The sequence below is a fragment of the Strix uralensis genome, chromosome 28 (assembly GCF_047716275.1).
Source record: "Strix uralensis isolate ZFMK-TIS-50842 chromosome 28, bStrUra1, whole genome shotgun sequence".
NCBI lineage: Eukaryota > Metazoa > Chordata > Aves > Strigiformes > Strigidae > Strix > Strix uralensis.
The window spans coordinates 3,317,062-3,342,907 of NC_133999.1; the positions used below are offsets into that span (position 1 = coordinate 3,317,062).

The following is a 25,846-nucleotide window of genomic DNA, read 5'->3' on the forward strand; positions in this document are numbered from 1 at the left end:
TGAAGGTCACTTGAATTTCTGTACGTTGATATCTTTTCTACTCCTGTAGGTCCTTCTCACACTCACCTCTGATGGGAGTAGGAAAGAAAAAAGTCTGAATGGTGAACTTGCTGACGGAGGATCAGCTAGACAAATACTTACAAAGCAGAAATGTTGGAGTCTCGAAGCAATGAAAAGCCTACAGGACTGCAATGAATATAACCCTTTAAAAGAATATCGAATTACATTTTATGCTGGCAAATTTAGAAAAACACATTTTTGATGACCTTTCCTGCTATTCCAAATGGAAAACAAGCTCCTGTCTTATCACAAACTTAGAGTCACTGATATAATCAAATGTACAGCTGTCCAGAACAGTAATTAATTTAAAAAAAAAAAAAAAAAGCACTAAAAATTACCTTTGTTTTTTTCCATTTTTAAATCACATTATGGAACAATTTGCAGCTCCCTATAATCATCTCTCTTCTATTTCATCCCTTCAGGATGGGTGGCCTTCCTAGCCCGCCCTGTGTGCATGTTCTGTACACTCCAGCTTTTATTTGGCATAAACTGACACCATTGCTTTTAAACTTTTTTAAAAACCTCTGAACTTTAGTGCGGCTAAGAACCTTGAGACAAAAAAGGAAGACTTATAGGTCCTGCTTAATCAAGACTTCAAAGGAGCTATATATATTTTTTTACAATAAAATGAGTTTGCAAAATGTATTACTAAAATTATTGATTTTCCTACTGTGAGTGTCTGCATGATTCGATTTGATTTGTATTTATTGCTTCCCTCCTAATCGGCTTATAGTTATTTCTACTAAGAATATTCTTTAGATGTTATGAGACTGGAGAAATTGAACTGACATTCCAGCCAAAAAGCAGCTCAGATTTCTGTATGTAGCTTTAAAAACATCAGAAACATCTTACAAAGCAAGTCCATCCCCGTAATTCCTTATCCAAGTCAAGGAGAGATCATGAGCGTGAGATGCAGACTTCACATTTCTCTCCTAAAAGCCCCAGGGTGATCATCTCGGGCCATGGCGTATATGGAGCAGTTGCACAAGATGATGCAGTAAAACACAGACTCTGTTGTTGCATTTTGTGACCACATATAAGAAAGTTGGTCCAAGTGCTACAAAGAGCCATCTGTGGTTAACTAAGGCCCTCGTACAATTTAACGTTTGCATTTTAACATGGCGTTCTCATCCAGCAACATTTGATAAGCTCTTGGAGGAACGTTTGAATCTCGCAATTTGTTTAGCCCAGAAAGCTGAAGCAGGTCACAGCAAGGAGTCCTAAGAGATGAAATGCCACCATGCTATCGTAATTCAAAGAAAAGCAGAATGACTTGGCTGCTCAGGCTCCTTTGAGCTCCTTTTCCAAACTGATAATTCATATAATGAAATTCTCAGATTTTTCACCCATAAAGCCTTCGCGTGAGGTAAGTCCTCCTAGCAGGACTGCTTTAATTGTCCCTTCTTTCTTAAATTTGCTGTAAAACATTCTTACCTGAAAAACCTCTTCAGCTCTTCTCAACATTTACTATCTACATCATAAAAATAAACTATCTTTATATACAGCATCTAAATGATAACTGATCCCTCGGAGATCTCAGTAGCCTTCTGCAAGGTAGACTCTTCCTTTAGCACTAATTAAACAGAAAAATAAGGAGTCATTGCAGTTATGTAGAGCCATCACTGAGCTACAGCCTTTCATTGGCTTTCTCTACACAAATCAATTAAACATCCAGCATGAGAGCAATTAACCTAGATACAAATTAGACTAGCAGGGAGAACATGTTTCCTTGTATCAGGCGTTTTATTTTAGAAATAAGAATCATCCATATTTAAGTGCACTTTTTTGCCTCAATTAAAAACAAGTCAATAAAGGAAAGAAAAGTCAAATGTCACAGGGAGGAAGCAGGATGCAGCTGTTGCTCTGTGAGTAGTAAGTACTGAAGTAAAGCGGAGTGGAAAAGCTGAGTGACAGTAAACAGAGGAGAGAAACACAAATGCATATGGAGGAGCCAAGCCCACAAACAAATTAGTAACAGCTGCCATATATCGTCTAGTAACTGCCTGCAGAGTTAGGTCTAGGCATTATAAGCATAAATCCTCATAGATTATAGGGTTTATTCCCAACTAGAGCCAACATAGGCATCTCTCTGAAACGAGCGGAGCAACACTGATTTATATTTGCTTTCAATTCGCCCAAGAGCTCCCCGCCTCCGAGCCTCGACGCTACACAGAGCTCTCAGCCCATTGACACGATCAGCAGCTTTGCTGTCTTCAAACCCACTGAGTTTCGGGTTCTGTGTCCTGTGTTCAGGCCCAGGATATTCCGAGCAAGCTAGTCCAGAGAGGAGGTATTTTGTAAAACTGAGCCTAAACGTAGGTGCGGTTTGCAGCTCAACCCCGCGGTTAAAGCAGCAGGGAGGGTTCCTTGGCAAGACCTCCCCGTCTGTGTGCTGCCACTGCATTGAAAAATGGGACTTCTGCCCCAATAACACCTCTAACTGCTAGTGTGACATATGTGTTGTGATAACCGATGTCAAAGTTAGCTGCTGCTGTGGCTAACTTTCTCTGATTTCCAGGCTGCAGTAATTTTTCTCTATTTTTCCTGGGAAGCAGCACTCAGAATAGTTTTGCCCTATGGCGGCGTTGTCATGTGGTATGTACGACTCCAGGAAAAGTGGTCATAAAAAGAAGCATTGTGGCTACTTTTCAAAGTTGTATTTTTAGAAAGGGAGGGCTAGGAAAAATCCTTTCAAAACAAGGTAGGAAGAGCTATTTTTGATCACTTTATCACTAAAAGATTGCTATCCTGACCTGTGCTATTTTCTGGATGGCAACTTTCAGAATAGTTCAGTTTGAAACATCAGATAATACACATAGGAAAAATGACAAGTGAGCCATAAAACCAAGCAGAGCGTAGAAGCATCAGGGACAAAGCCATGTTACTTCCTTTGCTTTTCATCTGAGCCAATTAAATTCGAGTTTTTCTTTGCCTGGGCTGTGGCTCAGAGCTGATCCTTTGCAGCGTCTGGTCTATTGTGTGCCTGAATCAGCCAGTTCTACAAAAGACAGAATTGGGTGGTTTAATGCCTTGAATACAAACAAATTTTCCAAGAGAGACCAGAAAATCTGAAATCAACCATTTCCTAACTATTGATTAGAGCCCACCAGTATACGATCCCATCTCACTTCTCCGCCATCCTGCTAATCCTACAATTCAAAGTTACAGCCACCGACGACAGGTTACTGCAGACTGCATACAATTCCTGCTAGAGTTACGGCTCTTAGAAGATGTCAGATGTGAAATTCAGCATGTAGTTCACCATGGGATCAAGAAACTCTCGGATTTTAACCAAACAGGCAAGGCAAGTTAAGCTAATGGGCCTCAGTTGTGATGTCCAGACCCGATGCTATTCCAACCCTGGGCACATACCTCTAAATGTACCGTAATACCCCAACTCCCCCATCGTGTACCCCCATCAACTCCAGTTCTCTCTGACAAATTAATTTGCAACAACCCACTGAAACTGGTTTTAAGCCATGTAAACTCTGCAGATGTATCTCTGCTATGAACTCTTTTGCCAATCCTGGGATAAATCAGTCTCATCAGAGGCTGCGCTGGATATTCACTGGGGTTGAATATCCATCTGAAGCATCGGGACACTCTCCACACTCATTTATGCTGCTCCTGGATCGACTCCTCCCAGCTGGCACGCAAGTTAATTCTACTGAGGTACCTGGATAAAGCTGGCTGTGGTGAAATGGTACTACTACGGTTAAAAGACAGTAATATTAACAGAAATACAATCAAAGTCCTTAGAGCGGTCTTAGAGCTGCTACATTTTTTTCAGTATTTTCTGATACATGGGCAGAGGATCTAAATCCAATCCTGCGCCCAAACCCACCTACACCACTCTGGCATTAGAACAGGACCCCAGCATCAGAGGTGTCCAACTGATGGAATAGAAGAATAGTACCAGAAAGGAAACTGAGGCTCAGTGTCTTCATTGAAGCTCATCCCTTTCTCGAGTAGGTGCGAGTTTGTTTCTGACTATCTCATTAACTTTCACCTCCAAACTCTTTCTGCCTAAAATAAGCTGTTCTAGGCAGTCTTATTTCTGCTGTGCCAGTTTTTTGCTTCTCTGATAGGGGAATCTACAAAGCAATTCTCTGGTAGGAACCAAGTTTTCCAATATCTGTCTAATGTACATGGCCATCGCTTCAGAAATGTTGTCACTAAGAAGGATCACGTGTTCGTTTGTGTGCTGAATCTGCTTCTCCCAGAGCAAGTTCATCACCCATCTGTAGTTAATTGGTCAAAGAGCAGTTTAAAGAAGTGGCAGAATGGAGTTCAACATCCAGTTCAAGTAGCATGGACAGCGGTTTTGCTGGCCAGGGATTCCATATGTTGCTTGAATATAGTTGTGAAAACTGGGAGACAGGAATAGCTCTCATGGAGATGGAGGCAAAAAATCTCCCTTCCCTCTCACCCAAGTGCGTGCATTATCCCATATAACACCAGAGAAAGATGCAATTATCTATAGCAGGATCTGACACTTTTCTTGAATATCTTCCTATTATTAATCATAAGACTCTAAGCTAAGTCCTCCGCTGGAGTAATTTGGCATTCTGCTCTGTGAATTCACACAAGCTAAAAAATTGGCCCTTTGAAACAAGGCAGGAGGTGGCCGTGAGAGAGAACATTGCATTACAGGCATTATAAAATCAGTGTGCAATGCAGTGTTTTAAAAATGCAAGAAAAACACCACTGAACAATGTAGGCAGTACGGTAAATGTTTAGCTTTTTTAAGTTAGTAAATGACTGAAGTACGCTTGTAGCTGTGAAATCATCCTTGGTATTGACACTGAAGGAAACTTAGGGCTGGACATTTAACTGCTCTAGCAGCAAATAAATCCGGAAAAGCGAAAGCAGCAATAAGCTCAGTGATGATCTGTAGGAATTTGCAAGAAATTTTCATTCGCTGGTAAATTGAATGCAAATGCTGCTTTAGGACTGTGTTTTCAGAAATTTATTATCTTCCAATGTAACACAAAGCATTTCTGCATGAAGAAAATAATGCAAGCATCTGGAAATGTTTGATTTAAGGTCCTGAAATACAACCGTTGGCTGAATGGGAATGATGAAAAGGGGGACGTGTTAGGAAAATGTTATTGTGTTACAGTTCTGTCTTGAGAAAGTGCAGCTGAGAGTGGAAAGAAAATGAACATATAAATTTTTCAAAGCAGAAGCATTGCCCAGTAGTACCTTTGTGTTTTATGCTGGGGCACGCTATCCAAAAGCCTGGCGTAGCTGCATGAGGCTGCGTGGCCTCACCATCGCTCCCTGCATGTCTGAGAGAGATGGAGGTGAAATGCCCACGGTTCAGTCCCCTCCCCTCCGCTGCCTCCCCTTTCCTGCCTTGTCCCAAGTGTCCCCAAACGATGCTGCAGATAAGTTGTGAATGATCATGATAACCCACCATTAACCACCACCCCCCCGGTCTGATATTTCAAATCTCAAGATCCTGAGCAAATTACAAAAAGAAAAACAAAAAGTAAATGCTTTTAAAAGTTCAGCTTCCCACGAAGCTGGACACCAGCCCTGCTGATCACGTCTTGGCTTCCTTAGGAATGAAGGTCCTAAAGCCTTTTTCAAGAAGCATCCAACACTAGGCCCTTCGTGCATAAATCAAAGTGCTTTCTTCCATAGCTGTGGCTGTGGAAGGATTATTAGGACACACCCTCAGCTGGACTGAAATGTCCGCCCTTGCTCTCTTGGCTCTGCCAGAACGAGACCAATTTACGCCAGCTGATTATCTGGGCCATTATTTATTATGAGTTTATGGCGAACAAATAAGGTTCTAGGACATCAAGGTCTTCAGCTGACAAAAACCGGTACAATTTCCTTGGCTTGGAGAGTCACGCCAATTTACATTAGTCTGTGGTGTGGAACATAAAAAGCGGACCAGATTCTCATTTCCTTACTCTTTTTTCACTCTGACAAAATTCCTTCTGATATTACTGTTTGCCCTCCTTGCATGGATATCACTAAGACCTATTCAGGTTTAATTGCTTAAGCTTAAATCAGGCTTATGCTGAAAACAGGCAGCCACTTACCAAGAGAAACCCACTTTAAGCTGATAAATTTTTTTAATAGTTGCAACCAACTGCATTGTATCATCTCTCTGGTCGTCTTCATTCTGCTGTCTTCCTGTAACATAAAAAGCCCCACCCAAAACTCCCTTTTCTTCTCTTCATCTGATTCTGTCATTTTAAAAAAGATATTGAAGTTAATTCATTCTCATTGGATATATTGTAAACTCCTTTATCTGGAAGCAGTCAGGCTGTTGTGCAACTCCACCTTCTGCATTTTCTTTCCTTTTTTTTTTTTTTTTTTTTAAGGAAGCTGCAGAACTCAGTCTCGTCCTCCTGTAGTACTTCTTTGTTTGTCAATAGTGTATAATCAAGATTGAAATCAATGCTGCTGCTTTTCCATTCTGTGGGAGCGCCTGGTCCTTCCCTGCTTCTGCTTCAGAGCCTGAGACATCAGGTTGCTGTTTGCTCCAAAGTAGCAATGCTTGTTTGTTAAACTTTGAGGCAAAAAGTTCTCTATAAGCAGAAATATTACTCTGCATTTCAAAATCTCCAAAGTGGGTATGGATGGAAAAAGGGGTTAGTTGCTCATCAGAAAGAAGGCAACATTTTCCTGATTTCCCTGACTCATTCTAACCTTCAGATCACCTTCAGGATAACGTGGCAGGAGTACTGTCCACCTGCATCTGATTATAGATCAGAAACAAACATTGCAAAACTGTGGTTTAAATTAAAACAATGAATTTTATTTCAGAAGGATTTCTGTATGTCCTTGTAAATGCCTTTGTGAATGCAAACTTTTTCTCATCTAAATATCCTGATTTTTAAGGTAATCAATATGTATTATGAAAATTACAGTATTTTATAAAAGTTTGCATTGCTTGAATTTCAATATTAAATAAAGAAGTCAAATGCTACCCCTGCTTGATTATAAAGCAACAATTTATTTTGCATACTGGGTAAATGGATTTAAAACAATCCATACATCAAGGTATTTAATGACAGGGAGTTCTATTACAAAGTTCAATATGCCCCTCCTTACTTGCTGTTCAGCACCATTCACTTGTTTTCAGAAGATTAAAAGGATAATAAAAACTCCCAAGCACCTCTGTTAACCATATGTCTTCTTTTACAGTAAGTTTTGCATATGTATAAAAGCATGATCTGTTCCCCCTTCCCAGTCTTTACTTAACAGGGAAAAGAAGCAGTAATAAACCAGATCGTAACGTATCTTTTTCCCTAAAAGGAAACAAATGCAATGCCATAATAGACAGTAATTTTGTTTTGACTTCCAATTAAATCCAGGGGGATGCTTTTTGCCTGTGGAGAAAACTCTGAGTAAAATTAATGGAACAGATTTAGAACCTGTGATTGCTTCAATTATAATAAACCCTTTTCTCTGTGTTTATCATCTAAAACTCCGGCGAGGGGAAGCAGTGGATCTCACCGTCTATGTTTGCAAATAGAACCCAGCAGATACCTCGGGTAATCCGGAGTTCTCCGCTGACTGCAGTGCTGCAGTCCTATGACAGCATCATATTAATGAGCCAGCATAGGACGGGGCTCCATGTGGTTTGCAAAGTTTAACCCTGTCCCTCAGACTTCCCCAACTCTCCACAGTGAAGGCACAGCAGCAGCAGCAAACCCGGGAATTGTGCCTGGCCCAGGCTAAAGGCAAGAAGGATTTTGGAGCAGGATTTTGCCTGGGAACAAGATCAGCTGCTTAAAAATTCACAGACTGCTGAACACGGGCGGACCCTTTTCAGCACCTTTCTGAACGAGGAGTTAAAACCTCCCCCCTCAGCATTCCTCCGCTTTGAACCGGAGCTGTAGCAGGGCTTTTTCTAGCACCAGCAGGGTTTTTTTTTTTTGTTTGTTTGTTGTTTTTTTTTTTTCTTTGCAGCTCACTAATCAATTGTGCGTGTAGCTGTAATCCACCCAAGAGGAGTTCAAAGTCTGGATGGCAGCTAGTCACTGTATCGCAACCCAGACAAAGTATATGGTACCATGTCAACATCGTTTTAAACAAGGTTTCAAAGGAGAATTTATTTCTAAGCGATGCACCAAGCGTTAGATTAAAATGTGAGGGTGGGAGGAAAGGGGAGGAAGAAAGAGAGGGAAAGAAGAATCAAAATCAAGGATTTTGGATGCCGGGGGTGTGGGGGGGTGTCTTTCAAACTCTTGTTTACCGCCCGGCTGCTCCAGCACCGCAACGGCTGCACCCCGCCTCCTCCTGCAGCCACCCCCCCCCCCCTCCCCGCACCCCGCGGAGCCGAAGCCGTTGCCGGGAGCTCCGGTTGCCGCAAAGCGCCCGGCGAACCCCCCCGCTCCCCCCCCGCCCCCCCCCCCCCCGCGCCGGTGACCTTCAGATGTCAGACCCCGCCTGGGGAGGGGGGATCCGGGGGATGGGGGGGGTCTGGATACACCTTGGGACCCCCGCTGCCCCTCGCTCGCCCCGGGGCTGCCCGGCGCAGGCGGCCCCCGGCGGCCCCGCGGGAGCTGCCCGTGGTGCTGCAGCCGCCGGCCCGGCCCCGGCCCCGCCACCGGCCCCGCCACCGGCCCCGAAACCGGCCCCGCCACCGGCCCCGGCCCGGCCGGCCCTACCCTGTGGGCTCCGCCGCCCCCGGCAGCGGCCCGGTGCCGGCACCGCGCTCCGCTCCGCCATGGCCGCTGCGGGAGGGGGGGCTGGGGCGGGGGAGAAGAGAGAGAAGAGAGGGGAAAGAGAGGAAAAAGAGAGAAACGAGAGGAAAGAGAGAAACGAGAGGAAAGAGAGGAAAGCGATGAAATAAAGAAAAGAAGGAAAAGGAATTAGAGGAAGAAAAGAAAGAAAAGAAAAAAATTAAATAAAGAAAAGAAATAATTTAAAAAATAAAAGAAGGAAAAGAAGGAAAAGAAAGAGGGTGATGGCCTAGGGAAGGGGAGAGAAGGGAGCAGGGGCAGGAGGGAAGGAGCAGGGGAAAGGGGGAGCAAGGGGGAGAAATAAGGGAATGGGGGAGCGGGGGCAAGGGGAAGGGGATGGGAAATGGGGGGGGAGGAGCAGTGGGAAGGGAGAAAGGGGGAGCGGGGGAAGGCAGCGAGGGGAAGGGAGGACGGGGAAGGGGCATGGGGGGGCACCAGGGGCTGGGGGCCGGGAAGAGGAAAGGGAAGGGGGAGCGGGGCCGGGGCGGGAGGCGGAGCGGGGAGGCGGGGCCGGGGCAGGGCCGGGGGGGGGCCGCCCCCCGCACACGTGTCGGGCCGCCCCGCCGCCGCCCGGCCGGGCTATATAAGGGGGCGGCGTTGGCCGGAGCAGCGCTGCGCCGCCGCCCGCCACCCCCCGAGTGCCCCGCCATGAGCTACACCATGGAGCCCCTGGGCAACCCCTCGTACCGCCGGGTGACCGAGACCCGGGCTACCTACAGCCGCGCCAGCGCCTCCCCGTCCAGCGGGTTCCGCTCCCAGTCCTGGTCGCGGGGCTCGGGCAGCACCGTGTCCTCCTCCTACAAGCGCCCCAACCTGGGGGGGTCGCGGGCCGCCTACGGCTCCACGGTGCTGAGCTCGGCCGAGAGCCTGGACGTGAGCCAGTCCTCGCTGCTGAACGGCGCGGCGGAGCTGAAGCTGAGCCGCTCCAACGAGAAGGAGCAGCTGCAGGGGCTGAACGACCGCTTCGCCGGCTACATCGAGAAGGTGCATTACCTGGAGCAGCAGAACAAGGAGATCGAGGCGGAGCTGGCCGCGCTGCGGCAGAAACACGCCGGGCGGGCGCAGCTGAGCGATGCCTACGAGCAGGAGCTGCGGGAGTTGCGCGGGGCGCTGGAGCAGGTGAGCCACGAGAAGGCGCAGATCCAGCTGGACTCGGAGCACATCGAGGAGGACATCCAGCGCCTGCGGGAGCGCTTCGAGGATGAGGCGCGGCTGCGCGACGAGACGGAGGCCACCATCCGCGCCCTGCGCAAGGAGATGGAGGAGGCCTCGCTGATGCGGGCGGAGCTGGACAAGAAGGTGCAGTCGCTGCAGGACGAGGTGGCCTTCCTGCGGGGCAACCACGAGGAGGAGGTGGCCGAGCTGCTGGCGCAGCTCCAGGCGTCCCACGCCACGGTGGAGAGGAAGGACTACCTGAAGACCGACCTCACCACGGCGCTGAAGGAGATCCGCGCCCAGCTGGAGTGCCAGTCCGACCACAACATGCACCAGGCCGAGGAGTGGTTCAAGTGCCGCTACGCCAAGCTGACGGAGGCGGCCGAGCAGAACAAGGAGGCCATCCGCTCCGCCAAGGAGGAGATCGCCGAGTACCGCCGGCAGCTGCAGTCCAAGAGCATCGAGCTGGAGTCGGTGCGCGGCACCAAGGAGTCGCTGGAGCGGCAGCTCAGCGACATCGAGGAGCGCCACAACAACGACCTCAGCACCTATCAGGTAGCGGGGAGGCCCCCGCAGGGTGGGGGGGATGGCCGGGTACCACCCCCGGGAGAGCTGGAGGCGATGGCTGCAGCGGGAGGGAGATGGCAGCGAGGCGGGGGGGTGTCCGGGTACCACCCCCGGGGGAGCCGGAGGTGATGGCTGCAGCGGGAGGGAGATGTCGGGGAGGACCCCCGGAGTGGGGGGAGTGGTGTCCGGGTACCACCCCCGGGGAAGCTGGAGATGATGGCTGCAGCGGGAGGGAGATGGCGGGGAGACCCCCCCAGGAGCTGGGAGTGTGGGGGGGGTCCTGCTCTGATGCTGGCACCGCCTCTCAAGGTGGCGGAAAGAGTTTCTGAAAGTCCCGTCCGGGAACTTTTCCCACGAAGCGTATGTCTGTGTCACAGAGGGTTTCTGCATCTCTGTTGCAGGACACGATTCATCAGCTGGAGAACGAGCTTAGAGGAACGAAGTGGGAAATGGCACGTCACTTGAGGGAATACCAGGACCTCCTCAATGTCAAGATGGCCTTGGATATCGAAATTGCTGCATACAGGTACAGTAGGATCATTGCAGACATGTCTGGAATATTAATAGCACTGCAGATGCTGCTGGCTTGGGGAGCTTTACCACAGATAGGAAATATCCGCATGCAGCGAACAAGTAAAATTAGAGCCTGACTAAATTATTACAACCCTCTCAAAATCTACACAGACCGTGGAGTAAGCACCCAGAGGTCATTAGCGACCAGCTCGCTGGTCATCGGGGGCGAAGCTCCCGGCGAGCTCCGTGGGCACAGGGTAGCACGACTGAGTGCAGTGGCACCCCGCTGCCGCATTCTGCCCTTGTTTACAAAAGCAAAAGATGCAGCAAAAGACAAGTTTATTTTTAATTCGTGTTTGCTTTGTATATGCCGTGCAAGCTGTGCTTGTCACTTGAATTCCCTTTTATCGCTCCAGAGAGACAGCGCACTTGCTTGATCATGGTTTCAAGCGGGGAGTGCTCATCTGCTTGTCACAAACACTTTTGCTTTTCTTGCTCAACTTTCCTTTAAAGGCAGCCACTCTAATCTGGAGCAGGAACGTTGCTTGCTATTGCCATCACCTGGCAGGTTTTTTTAGTCTCCTTTGCATCACTTCAGAACTCTTATCAGAGAACTACTGATTTTTCTGGGTCACAGGCTTAGATGAAAAACATGCATTTGAATATAAGAAAAGCAAAACCAAAGAACCCATCTGCAGATCTGCCTAAATTCGTGAGGTTGTTCAGGCAAACACACAGATAGCATTTGCTGCCAAAGTCAGCTGAACAAAAGTCTCCTCTGTTTTCATAATTGCACAAGGAAGGTGGGTGCCCAACCTATTGACCTAGGACATAGGGTCTTGTTGGCTTTGAATGTCTCGTCCACAATATTTGATCTGGGTCGGTTGGCTGTGTCAGATTCTCACTTTGCCAAGGTCATAATGCATCCTATGAAGTTAATCATTTTTGCCATACTCTGTGCTGACTTATGCCATAATGAAGTTTTTGGCGTTAAGGATGAATTTCAACCGATCAGCGAAAGGTGTTACACTTGCCACATGCAAGCCAAGCTAAAAGCTCTTTGCTGAATATGAATTTTGCAAAAGAGCTGATTCAAGGAAAGCTGAACTGGGGCTGTAAGGGATGGATTATGCTGATCAGCTCCAGCATATTCCACATACAAACTGGTTTCATCCTGCTGACAGGGAAATATTCTAATAGCTGTCCCTTACATTAGGTTTCTATGCTCATTTTTTTTTTTTCTCCTTCTGATTCCCTTAGGAAGCTACTGGAGGGTGAAGAGACAAGATTCAGTGCCTTCTCTGGAAGCATTACTGGACCCATATTCACGCACAGACAACCATCTGTCACAATAGCATCCACTAAAATTCAGAAAACAAAAATAGAACCACCAAAGCTGAAGGTCCAGCACAAGTTTGTAGAAGAAATCATTGAGGAGACGAAGGTAGAGGATGAAAAGTCTGAAATGGAAGATGCCCTAGCAGCTATTGCAGAAGAAATGGCAGCCAAGGCCCAGCAAGAAGAACAGGAGGAAGAAAAAGCAGAAGAAGCAGCTGTAGAGGAAGAAATTGTTTCTGAGAAGGCTGCTGCAGAACAAGCAGCTGCACCTGAGGAAGAAGAAAAGGAGGAAGAGGAAGCAGAGGAGGAAGAAGCTGCAAAATCTGATGCAGCAGAAGAAGGTGGTTCTGAAAAAGAAGAAATAGAGGAAAAGGAAGAAGGGGAGGAGGCTGAGGAAGAGGTGGAAGAAGCTGAGGCCAAGGGCAAAGCTGAAGAGGTAGCAGCAAAGGTGGAGAAGGTCAAAACACCTCCCGCAAAGTCGCCCCCTAAATCGCCCCCTAAATCCCCTGTCACAGAGCCAGCCAAGGCGGTCCAGAAAGAAACAGCTGCAGAAGCAGGAAAAGAACAGAAGGTGGAGAAAGGTGGTGAGAAACCAGCCAAGGAGGAAGAGAAAGTGGCATCTCCGGAGAAGCCAGCGACACCAAAGGTAACCTCTCCAGACAAGGCAGCAACCCCGGAGAAGCCTGTGACACCGGAGAAGCCTGCAACCCCAGAGAAAGCAGCGACCCCGGAGAAGCCGGCGACGCCGGAGAAGCCCCGCTCCCCGGAAAAGCCAGCGACCCCAGAAAAACCTCGCTCTCCAGAAAAGCCAGCGACCCCGGAGAAGCCCCGTTCTCCAGAGAAGCCGGCCTCCCCAGTCAAAGATGAAAAGGCTGTGGTGGAGGAGACCATCACTGTCACAAAGGTAACAAAAATTAGTGCAGAGGTAGAGAAGGAGTCCAGGAAAGAAGACATTGCAGTGAATGGTGAGGTGGAGGAGAAAAAGGAAGAGGAGGAATCCAAAGAGAAGGAGATTGAGGAGGAAGACAAGGGAGTTGTCACCAATGGCCTAGATGTGAGCCCAATTGATGATAAAGGTGAGAAAATTGTAGTAACCAAAAAAGCAGAGAAAATCATTAGTGAAGGTGGGGACAGTACAACCACATACATCACAAAGTCGGTGACAGTCACTCAGAAGGTAGAGGAACATGAAGAAAGCTTTGAGGAGAAATTAGTGTCCACCAAGAAAGTGGAGAAAGTTACTTCACATGCTGTAGTAAAAGAGATTAAAGAGACCGAATAAAATAAATCATAGCTAAATTAAAAAAAAATAAAGAGCTTGGGTCGGTGCAAAAGGTTAAGCCATATGACAGCTGCAAAATGCATGTGAGTGACGGCTTCAAAGCAGAACGGGTTCTCTCATGGAGGCTCCAGACACACAGTATTTTACTTTTTTGTGCAATATAGGGGAGGGGGGGGGAATGCATGCAGGCTCAAGATGTACTCCCTCCACAGAGCTTGGGGATCTAAAATAATACTAATAATAGTGCATGAGATGAAATGTGCAGAGGAAGCTTTTGAATTTCCTGAGCTGTTGGAGGGACATATCTGAGGAACGACTTAAGATGTATTATGCAAAGAACCAACTGAGCCAAAAACAAACAGAAAACAGTAATAGAATATTCATGAGAACCAGAACTCTCCTAGCCTTAAAAAAAGCTACTTATAAATAATTATGTTTACCTCACTGGTGCAATTAGGGTGGACTTTTGCTCATGGGAGAACCTAGTTGACATGCACAGTATGCAACCTTTTGTTGTTTGATGTAAAAGTCACAGCAGTTCTTGCTCAATAAAGGTCAATACTGAAAACATGACTTGTCTGGTGACTTTTTTTCCAACTTGGATCCTTCCCTGAAGTTCCATACTCTGTCCTGAACAGGAGCACAGTTGCATGGCTTGAAAAGTTGCTTGAGTTTTATCTTGGTGTCCTCATTTAGAAAACAAGTTTGAATGGGATATGCTGAACAAATTTCTTGTAATGTAACACAAACACTTGAGCTGGTTTAAGCAAATAATTAAGAACCATATCCCATTCTTTCTAGAGCAAAGAGGACTCTATTGAATCCCACTGCCTGGCCTTCAGGTGCTTGGAGGGCTTGCAGTTGCTTTTGCTAGCAAGGGGAGGGTCTCTCAGCCATGTGCTGCTAACATCACTTACCTCAGCAATGCTGCTTGTACCAGGTGTAAAAGTGTTAAACTCTGCTGCAAGTATAATTTTCCTCCCTGCATGCTAGTCTCAATGTGCAAGGAGAGCCTTAAAGATGTGGCAATTTCCAGATCATTCCTTGATGTTCCTGGGAAGATTGCCTGGCTGTGAACCACAACTGCTCATGGTATCTTCTATGACACTAGCTTGTCACTTAAGTGTGCAAAGACTCATTAAGTAATCTCAACCAAGACACCATGTGTTCATCGAAATGGGGCAGTGTCTGATTATTTTTTTCCCCTCCTGCCTTAATTATATGGGAACATCCTTATCAGTTCTTTGCCTCAAATGATCAACAGGTGCAATCTGCCTCTAAACACAAAATTCCAGAATCAAGAGCAAATAAATTCCTGGAAAAAGGAAACTCTGCCAGAGATGATACTGATATCATATATCAAAAATATTCTTAACTCCTTTTTTATATATTTGTTCATTTTTCAAAATAGCTGTAGAAATGAGACCCTTCCAGAATCTGAACTGAGGCTGGGAAGGGCTCAGATTATACCTGGTATGACTGACAGATAAAACCAAACTAATGTATTTTAAAATTTCCAGTAGAAAGGCCTCCCAAACCTTGGCCTATCTCTTCTGCCACAAACAGGTTGGCTTTATTAAGAAGAAAGCCAATTAAAGGGCCCTCTAAAATCCCACCAAATGGAAAATAAATGGAGACAAATGAAACCAAGGGGAAAAGAGGAGGGCCCCAACTCCAATTTGGGGAACTAATAGGTCTTATTATGGGATTAATAGGGTGTTTATTTCTATCATGTTTCAAAGGGAAAATGAAGAACGCTGCTACTGCCTTACCTCCTGTAACTAGCAAAGAAGTGCAAATAATTTTTACACCTGGGTTCAGTCCATGGACTGTCCTGAAATCTGTTGGCTAATTGAGGGTCTGATCAAAATCTATGATTTGCATATGCGTTCCAATTCTTTACCCTATCAATAATTGAAGATCAAGTAGTTTTTAATTGAAAGGGTTCTGCATGTTCTTCACTGGAGAAATTGTAGAAAGCCCACAGCAGATAAGCCTTTCAAATAAATCTGAATGTCTTTGTGTAGCAAAGTAATGAATGTTTCTCCTGCTGATATCAATAATGAAATCTGTGCTCAACAGCTTGCTGGTTGAGTGACGTTTAATTAAAGCAGAGGTAGCCAATTAAGTGGCAGCTTCTCTGTAGCGAGCTTATTTGTGAAAGTTACATGTGCCTGTGACATAAAAACAACTCTATCTTTATGATTAAGAAGTTAAGTAGCCCAGTCACACTCACCTCTTGTCTGTATGTGTTTGCACCAAGATATGCTTAAATATAGAAATGCCCAATGGTTTGTGAGCATCGAACCTATTTTCTCTTGGGTTTAATCAAAATTATCACAGAATCGCAGAATCATCTAGGTTGGAAGGGACCTTGAAGATCATCTAGTCCAAGAGAACATCACCACTAAAACCAAAAAGTAGACCAGAGACCAGTATTTAACATAAAATGTTCTGTTTACGTGCTTCCAAATAAGTTCTAGAATCTGCTAAAATGCCACAAACTGCAAAGCCAGTGGGCTTAGGAAGTTGGGCATCTTCAGCATCGTGATGAAGAAGGGTGACCTTGTACAGTGAATTCAAGTTCAATGTCAGTGGGAGGCTCAAGAACACGTTGTTACCGTGGGCTTACACAGGTACAGATGGGATCCCAAATGGGCTATTTCTCCTGTTATGCTTTCTTTTCAGTTCTGGTAGGATACAGCTACAAGGACCTAGAGATTACTATTATTTGTGTGGTTTTGATTCTGCTGCACATTGGCAGTCCAACCAGGATTGCAGTTTCTTGTACAAAGGGGCTGTATCAACACTTCAGCCCAGGATACCTCGATTTTCCTGAACGGTTTTGGGAATTCACTGCATAGCCTGCGTGAGAAGCAAACTCCTGGGCTCCATGGCACCATGTATTTCAAAATATCCTCATTTCCTCCCCCCTTTTTCACCCAAAACATATTGCAGCCTTTAGTTATTACCCACAACTGAATTTCTTTTTCTGCTCTAACACACAAAATAAATTTATGAGTTTAGTTTATTTCCCGCTGCAAACGTTTCCATCAAATCCTGAGAGAAATAAGCAACTGGTTAACACATTTCTAAATATTTATAAAACTGTAAGAACCGATTAACATTTAATGTTGCCAAGAGGTTTTGTCTACTGACATCTGCAATCACACAGTTTCAAAAGATAGCATAATTCCAGGGCAGAGATGCATAAATAGTATGTTATTTGCCTGTTCCACACCAATTATTTCTTCAGACTCTGCATAACCAGTGAAGGGATTAATTACTTTCAGACACAGAAGTTCATTAATCAATACGAAAGACTCCGTGAAGGGAAAAACAATAATTAAAGGAAGTTACTGTGAAGATTTATGTGTCTTATTTGAAGCGGGCTATCAAGATCCCTGTGACTTCAGGAGCTGGAGGGCCCTAAACCAGGATTTTTTTACTGTACTGGTTTGCGGAGATACTACGATTCAGGGATTTGCAGCATCCCAGAACCAAATTTCAGGTGGAAACAAACTGAGAAGTGTTACAAAACACAAATAGGTTGCACTTGCCAGGGAGCTGAGTGGGGCACTAGAATTTTCTCCAGGCATCGGGGTCTATGCTCTTCCCACCCACACGTGGGCTTTCTTCCTTCTCTGTTCAGGATTAAACTACCCTTAACTAATCTAGGAAGGCAGCAGATGATGAATTGCCAATTACTTAGTTACTAGAAGGTAAATTGCTAGAATCTGGATATTTGTACAAATTTTCCTCTTGCTAAGTGGAAGGGGAGTGCGTGTGTATGTGTATCTCAAAAAAAGCCTTCAGGACCTCCTTGTATTTGTCTTCCCTGTGATGAAATCTCAGCCTGATCCAGACCCCGTCTGCCCAAACAGCAAGAGAAAATTCAGGGACAGACTCGTGGCTTTATTCGAAGCTGCAACTTGGGTTAAAGTTTCTATCGTGTCTCCCTCTGCCTGCTTTTACTGCATTGCGTCAAAGCGAGCTCCTGGATTCCCAAAGGTAAAACAAGTGTTGCCAGTAGGACCCCACAACCCTGAGAGCATCTTGGCACGCAAACACACGCTTCCATCCTCGCTCCCACCAGTTTACCTTAGCAGCAAGGCAGGCCTGGGGGTGACAAACCAGGCTGGACAGTCACTGCCGCTTGTCCCTTTCTGCAGCTCATTGCCACGGCTGTGACTCACACATTTCCTGCAGTCGTGAAATCTCTCCTCTAGCTGCAATACATTAAAAATAACATAAGGAGCAGGGATCGGACAGAGATACACTGCAAGGAGAAACGTGTTTGCTGTGTATCTCTAAATGTGCTGGTTTGAGAGCATCCCTAGCAGCCTGGTTGCAACACTTTGGAGAGCTGCAAGCTGTAAGGCTGCCCAGAAGTGAAAGGGATACGAAGGGCTGAAAGAAAGAGGAGTTTATCTGCAAAAGCAGACGTGAAAGAGGAAGCAAAATCAGGTATTGAAGTTAAAAGGAGCTCCGAGTGCTTGCAGGAAGGCAGGATGGGGCACTGGTTTTAATACATGCCCATCTATTTAACAGTGGTTTGGCTTTAACGGCTGCAATGACCTCTGATCTGGTGTGTAACGTGTTTTTTGCTCTGTAGGAGCAGAACCTCTCTCCCACCTGAAATGCCACACTAGGCACTTAAGTGAGTTTCCAAGCACCATCTCTTAGACTCAACATTCCGCTGTTTGGACTGAGGGTATCACGTACCAAAAGGAGCAGGTCTCCTGCAAGCCCATCAATAACTTTTAAAAGCACTGAGCAAAGAGCACAGTCAAGTCTCCGGCCCCTGGTACTGCAAGTACCCCCCACAGCTCATCACTGCTTTCCTGGTGATAGAAAATAAAATCTGCTTTGTGAGTCTGCATAAACACATGCACAAAAATCTCTATTAAAAGCAGCAGGGAAATGTGAAAAGAAAGACTTAAAAGAGATGTTGCTGAAGAAGGGGAAAATTGTCTTTTGGTTCTCAAAAGCATCAAAAACTCCAAGAAAGTGTGTGTGTGGGGGGGGAATTAAGCATTTGGAAATTATACTAGAACTTCCTGAACAGGAGTTACTGGAATTATTACATATGCATACAAGCTCTGTTTCCTGAATAGTTTTACAAAAGTTTTTTCCTACCATTTTTCTTGGGAACATGGAAGGAAAGAATTAAGTACTTACCTCATCCATCATCATCTTCTTTGTAACTTTCGGCACTGAAAAGGGAGATGCTTTCAGAACACCCCTAAAGACACTTTTTCTCTCTGAATGTAGCCATCAAGGAAAACCAACAGAAATCAACTGATACCATGAAGTCAGCATACAAAATTAAGTTACCCCAAAATCCTATGCAAAAATCCACCTAGCTAAATTTGACTGTGAAGTTTCAGCACGGCCATGTAATGCCCCTTTTAAACTAAACCCACGGAAACCTGTTATTTAAAACACTTTGATTTGCAGCAATAGGCTAGTACTTGCCCTTAGCACAAGGTTTAATTCTATGCATCAGCTTTAGCTAATTAGGCTCAGAGCACAGGCTATTGACATTGCTTTCAGAATTGCCAGGCTTTGCCACTGCTTGAGCTGTTCCTAGTTTGTGCCTGATCACAGGTTAGACCTGCCTTTGGCTCAGTCAAAGCTTTAAAAGGTCCTGACAAATTCTCAGAAGAAAATGCACTTCTTCACTCCCTAGTGGATTGACTTAAGGCAGAACCCTGGAAAGGCAGCTCAATTAGCAGGAAGAACACCCCCAACATCATCCTTCCCTCTAACACCTCACCACAGCTTGCCTTTTTTTTTTTTTTAAGAATAATTGCTCCAAACCTCAGCTACATCCAGTCATTCTTCCCTTTCATCACTGATCTGTCACACATTGAACAACTTCCTATCAGTATCCAACAGCCATGTTTGCTTTGGCTTCTGTACTGGTTTGTTAAAATTTCTTTTTTCAAGAGGCAAAAGGGGGCTTGTGCTTGTGTGCATCCAACAGCCCAGAGAGACCCATCACAAAGCAAACAGCACAGTATTTTTACCGTTGTAGCTTTTCCATGTGAAATTTTACAGCCCCATCAAGAAATTCTGTCCACCTATTAGTCCCCAGAGCGTATCAGCTAGAAACAGAAACCAGTATCCTCTATCCTGTTACACAGGCTTGAAAGATGAGCAGGATACAGCACTTTATCAACCTTTTAAGTGACACACGACACATACAAGGAATCTGTGTAAGCATTTCTGTAACTTTATTGACTAGCTTTATTGCACATACTTATTGAAGCCTCCATTATTTTACCCACCCAAGGTTTCCATAATTATTTTAAATACAAGTTAAAGATAACTTTCATTCCCATGACTTATTTTTTTTCCCCCGTTTTAAATTTTAAGGTTCTGAATCACCCAAGAAAGACATAACCCCTGAATTCATACGTGTAGACCATGCGGCATTCAGGGAGCAAGCCAGTGGGTGCTCTGCAAGCATACTGATACTCTGCACAGAGAGAAACATCATAAATCATTAACTTTAAACCTCAGTGGTCACTGAATTAAATATGTGAGACTGCAATTTTAGCTCAGTCAATCATCATTTATTCTGTTGACCTGATGAGAAGGCTAGACTGCCTAAAAATTAAGCCTTCTTCTTCACTTCACTCTCTTCCTTTCCTGCTGCTTCTTTCTCTTCCTTCTCCTCCTCAGCAGTTTCCTCAGCAGTTTCCTGAGACTCCTCCCCTTCTTCAGCTGCTGTTTCTTCCCCTTCTCCTTCCTCTTCCTCACCCTCTTTGGCTTCTTCAGATTCTTCCTTAGCACCTTTGAAAGACAAAAAGAAGTATTTCACACCTATGTACTGTTTCTCACCCCAATTTAATGGGAGCCAGCATACCTGCACCCTCCAACCCCACGCGTTCGGATGACAGCCAGCTAAACGTGATGGGCTGGCAACTGATTTTGCATGAAAGCAGGGACACTTATCTAGGACTTGCAAGGGAGAACAACAGAACAGCACAACCAACTTGTCCTAGATTTCAGGACTGAAACGCTTTATAGGTATTTTCAAAATCATGGCCTTGAAAGATATTGCCTGTGGACTCAATGCTTTAAGCCTTCTCCAAAGACTTGAGGTCAAAAAGGAGTCTTGCCATTGTTCCTCAATTGGCTCTTTAGCCATCATTTCATTATAATTAATCTTTACACTAATGAACTCCCTGAATAGTTCAATGGTAACCAATGCATTTCAGGTATGTTTAGCTCTGAAGGACTTAAGCTACACAACTCAAGTTGGGAAAAGCCACTCTGGATAACATTCCTTTTACATTTTCTTTAAAATGTGAGTTCAGTAAATAAATTATGGGGGAGCAAGGAAGTGGCAGATACTTTGAACAAGAAAACTGCCTAGACCTCAGGCAATAGATGCTGCTATCCACTCAAGTTCCATCCACAGACATCAGCTGATGTTCCCGTTATCATGGGCTACTCTGGGAATTAGTATTTAGCTCAGGATGTCTTTGTTCCTCTTTTTGAGGATGTCTGTACTTAAGTACTGCTTGCTGCCATATGAATGTAACATCACATGCTATTCAAGCATTATCACGTTCTTGTTTTTGGAAACTTGAATGGAAAAAACACCAGTGATTTCCAAGGGAGTGTAATCAGTCCTATAATCTGCCTGATATTGAACATTTACCCTAACTTCCATTCAATATTCAGGCTTTCCTGCTTAAATGCTGTGTGCTGAATCCCCCCCAATCCTTTGCCCATGTGAGCAGACAATGAGAGCAGTCTAATCATTAGACTTTATCATCATGATTTCTGGGTTTTACCCCCTATGAGCAGGATGAAGCATGGAAGAGAGGGATTTGAAAGTAACTGTAAGTACCTTCCTCCTCTTCTTCAGCCTCTTCACCTCCTGCTTCTTCCTCACCTTCCTCTTTCTCCTCCTCCTCACCTTCTTCTGCAGGGGCTGCCTTGGCTTCTGCCACTTTAGCAGCCTCAATTGTTTCCTCTATTTCAATCTGCTCTTCCTGGACGTGACTGGAGTAGTACGTGGGGAAGGAACGGGTTGTCATCAAGTAGGAGCTGGACTGGAGACCACTGTAGGCAGACCTGCCAAAAGTCGGGGCAGCCTGGGTGTAGCCACTGGTGATGCTTCCAACACTAGTGAAACTGAGTCGGGTCTCTTCACCTTCCAGCAGTTTCCTACCAAAAAAAGCAGGCAGAAATGACTTGGTTATGCTGCAGCAGTATTCAGAAGATTCAGCTACGGACCAAGCTACAACAATGCTTTGAGCAGCACAAGCCCTAGAGACTGCATACTTAAAAAGTGCAAAAACTAGCCCATAATTAATAACCATGTGGCAACGTTACCCTATCTTCTTGGAATAATTTAGAAGCTTGACATGTGCATTACTGGTGAATGAATACTTTTCCTTGTTAGAAGAAATAATGGGCAAAAACCCCTCTTGGATTAGGTTCCTACAGCAGGTGAAGTTAAGAGCTGTATTTCGGTAGCCTGCAGGGTTGCAGAGAACAGTGCAGCTGTAACAATCTGATGGTCTGTTTAGCTATTAGACAAGGTTTAGAGCAGCTTTCTCAATATTCCCCCTTGTGGCATTCCAAAAAAAAACCTGTTTCAGCATTTGCTATTTCTAACAGTATCTGAGACAAAACATTAAACAGCTACTTAGCAGCAATTCTGCTGTAAAATATTTGCTTTGCAGGAGATTGCTTTTGTGAGTTAGAAACAAAGCCCGTTCTCAAAAGCATGCAAGGGATTTCCGATTTTGAGAACAGAGCCATCTGTATTAGGAAGTTCCACTGATAAAATCTCTTCACTGTAAGTACACAACAGGTATTTTTTATCTGTAAAGACGGAGGACTGAGATCGCGTATGGCCAAACCAAGGGTTCCATATGCATACATGTACATGCTATTATACTCACTGAAGTTTGTTGCACTGAAGATTTTGCTTTAAGCAAATATTTTACCTCAAAAGCACTGCTTCTTCCAACAGCAAGACAATGGAGAAGACCTGATTAAACTCTGACATCTACCTATGAAAATTTCTGCTGAAGGAATGATAAATAAAACGTTTTCTCTTAAGAAAGAACTGGAACCTGATCTGAGTTCTGACTTACTAAAACATTCCCCCCATCATACCTATATGCTGCAATTTCGATGTCCAGGGCCATTTTCACATTGAGCAGATCTTGATATTCCTTCAAGTACCGAGCCATTTCGCTCTTCGTGGTTCTCAGCTCATTCTCTAATTTGTTGATTGTATCCTGTTGGAAGCAACAATATTGACAACGTAAAATTCTTAGTTCTCCCATGTCTAGCAATAATACCTTGCAGGGCACTTCTCCAATCCCGTTACCTTAACCTTGCTCTAGCAGACAGAGAAAATGAACAGCTCCAACTCCCCTCTAAGCCCAAAAAGGGGGCATTTACCAGAGCTCACCTTCCTGGCAGCGTTTTCCCACCCCTATATCTACCCTGCTTTACTATTCCATCCCTACTCAATGTTAAGAGCCCGATTTGCTGCTATCCAAGGACTGAAGCATGCATGAAACTTGTTTCACTTTTAACCTCCGTGTGCTTTTGCTAGTTTTAGCTGAAGGATATCTTCCATCTGAGGCTATAGTTAAGGCTGAACGGGTGTATGGCTAGGATGGAGCATGCATCATGCTCCGTGGCGTTCTGCACGACCCCTCCACGCTACCTCACGGTTCAGCCACGTCCCAGGGTTTGTGGATGAGCTCGTTGCGATCCCCCCCACCACCACCACCACCACCACCCCCCCGGCCCCCCGCACCTGCAGGGCGGAGATGTCGGCGCTCTGCTTCTCTTCCAGCTCCTGCAGCTGCTTCTCCAGCGCCTCGTTCATGCCGCGGGTGGCCTCGATCTCCAGCGTCTTGGCCTTGAGCAGCCGGCGGCTCTCGGACACCTCGTCCTTGGCGGCGCGGACGGCGTCGGTGTTCTTGGCCGCGCTCTCGCTGAGGACGGTGAAGCGGCTGCGGAACCACTCCTCGGCGTTCTGCATGTTGCGAGCCGCCAGCTTCTCGTACTGGGCGCGGATGTCGCGCAGGGCGGCGGAGAGGTCGGGCTTGGCCGACACGTCCATCTCCACCGAGAGGTGCGCGTACTGGATCTGCGCCTGCAGCTCCGCCAGCTCCTCCTCATGCACCTTCTTGAGGAAGGCCAGCTCGTCCAGCAAGCTGTCCACCCGCTTCTCCAGCTCCGCCCGTGCCAGCGCCGCCTCGTCCGCGCCCTTGCGCACCTCCAGCAGCCGCGCCTCCGCGTCCTCCCGGCTCAGCACCTCCTCCTCGTAGCGCGCCTGCAGCCCGCGCAGCGTCTCCTCCAGGCTCTCCCGCTCGCCCTGCAGCGCCTGCTTCTCGCTCGCCGCCTCCTCGGCGGCCAGGCGCAGCTCGCGGATCTCCTGCTCGTAGAGGGCGCGGAAGCGGGAGGGCTCGGCGTGTTTCTGCCGCAGCACCAGCAGCTCGGCCTCCAGCACCTTGTTCTGCTGCTCCAGCTCGTGCACCCGCTCGATGAAACAGGCGAAGCGGTCGTTGAGGTCCTGCAGCTGCGCCCGCTCCTGGCTGCGGATCGACTTGAGGTCGTTGCTGATGGCCGCCACCTGGCTGAGGTCGAGGCTGTCCACCGAGTGCAGGAGGGAGCCCGAGGCGCTGGAGGTGGCGTAGCTGCGCCGCACCGACACGGAGGAGACGGGCGCCGAGAGGCTGGAGTACGCCGAGCGCGCCGAGCTGTAGCCGCCGCCGCTGCTGCGCATCGCCGAGACGTGGAGCCGCGGGCTCTCGGCGTACCGCCGCTTGTAGGCGGGGAAGAACGGGTCGTAGCCGTACGAGCTCATGGTTGCGGGCGAGACGGCGGCAGCTCTGCGGAACGGCGCTGCCCGACCGCCCCTATTTATCGGCGGGAAGGGAGGGCGGGAAGGCGGGAGCGGCCGCCGGGCGGGGCCGGGGCGGAGCGCTGCCGCACTGAGGTACGGCCCGCTCCGCGCCTCGCGTAGCGCCGCTCCGCGCCTCGCCGCGGGCGCGGGGGGCTGCGGCGGGGCCGGTTGGTGCTCCCCGGTGACTTACTCAGGCTTGGGCCTGCTTTGCGGCCTCTCTCGGGCCCCTCCGGGCCCGCCTCAGGCCCACCCCAGGCCCGCTATGGACCCGCCTCGCCTCAGGCCCACCCCAGGCCCATTTGGGCTCGCCTCGCCTCGCCTCAGGCCTAGCGGCTGCCCCCCAGGGTTGTGCCAAGCACCCCTCGGCCTCCCCTTCCCACAGGCTGCCCTGGCAGGAGCCCTGGGGGGCTGTTGCGAACCCCATATTGGGGCCGGAGTCTTTGGGAGGCCCAGTGCGAGGCTGGGGTGCACACAGCCCTCACTGCACCTCAAACCCCCCAGACCGCGTACAGAAATGGCGGATTTTTTGCTTCTATTTGCAGTTTTCACAAGGTGTGTGCGCTCTTGGAGCTCCTGCAGTCCCTGCCATGTCCTTTATTACAAGTGGTTCCTAATAACCAGGTAATTACATGAATGAAGAAACAGAGCATGGTTTGCAGTCCTAGCAGAATACATCAACCTCTAGTTACTGAGCTTTGCTTCCTCTGTTCCTTGAGATTCTCTAGAGGCAAGTCTGTCTGAGATCTGCGCCGTGGGGACTGAATATCCTTGCCTAATCTGGCTAACACAGAGACTAAAATTTGATTGCTACCTCTGAGCCAGATTATTAGCCACTGGTTGATTAAAACAAAACAGTATTTATGTAGTAGAGATTCTTGAGAAGTAAATGAGGAATATATTGAGCACAGACTTCATTGGCTGCTCAAAAACGCAATGATAATTTGAGTCAGAAGGGAAAATATATTATGAAACAAAGTTTTCTTGAGGAAAGAGTAAACATAGGTGTGGGTTGGGGGACATATATTAAGAGAGACATACCACTAAAATCCTTAGTTGCTTCTTAAAGGGGAAAGACTGTACGTCTGTCACTAATTGCAATGGTAGTTAAGTATTTCTGGCACAAAGAGGTGTTTGCTTAATACCAGTTATCTACGAAAGGTAGAGCCGGGTTGATTTAATCATGTTTCCTACTATCTTCTAGCGACCTCAAATAGAACATTACCTGTGCGTGGTATCCATAGTGTTTCCATAGGTTTTAGGGTACTTGACTATGAGGGATCTTAAGCTGTGAAGGGCAGCAGCCTTTCAGAGGTACAAAACTAC

The 25,846-nt window shown here is 46.7% G+C and overlaps 2 protein-coding genes across 3 annotated transcripts; one reads left to right on the forward strand and one right to left on the reverse strand.

Annotated features, from left to right (window-relative positions):
* Window positions 1-9,395: 9,395 nt before the first annotated feature.
* On the forward strand, window positions 9,396-14,196 carry NEFM (neurofilament medium chain). Its single transcript, XM_074852255.1, has 3 exons — window positions 9,396-10,481; window positions 10,895-11,019; window positions 12,267-14,196. Exons 1-3 carry the CDS (start codon window positions 9,420-9,422, stop codon window positions 13,624-13,626), a joined length of 2,547 nt encoding a protein of 848 aa, XP_074708356.1. The 5' UTR covers window positions 9,396-9,419; the 3' UTR covers window positions 13,627-14,196.
* Window positions 14,197-19,842: 5,646 nt separating this feature from the next.
* Window positions 19,843-24,523, reverse strand: NEFL (neurofilament light chain). Of its 2 annotated transcripts, none has more exons than XM_074852260.1 (4): window positions 23,429-24,523; window positions 22,774-22,898; window positions 21,563-21,813; window positions 19,843-20,427 (listed from the first exon to the last, which is right to left on the reverse strand). In XM_074852260.1, the coding sequence occupies exons 1-4, from the start codon at window positions 24,482-24,484 to the stop codon at window positions 20,249-20,251; spliced, it is 1,611 nt and encodes a 536-aa protein (XP_074708361.1). In that variant the 5' UTR covers window positions 24,485-24,523; the 3' UTR covers window positions 19,843-20,248. The 2 variants fall into 2 exon arrangements, with proteins under 2 accessions (XP_074708361.1, XP_074708360.1); XM_074852259.1 differs by having other exon boundaries at window positions 21,494-21,813.
* Window positions 24,524-25,846: the final 1,323 nt, after the last annotated feature.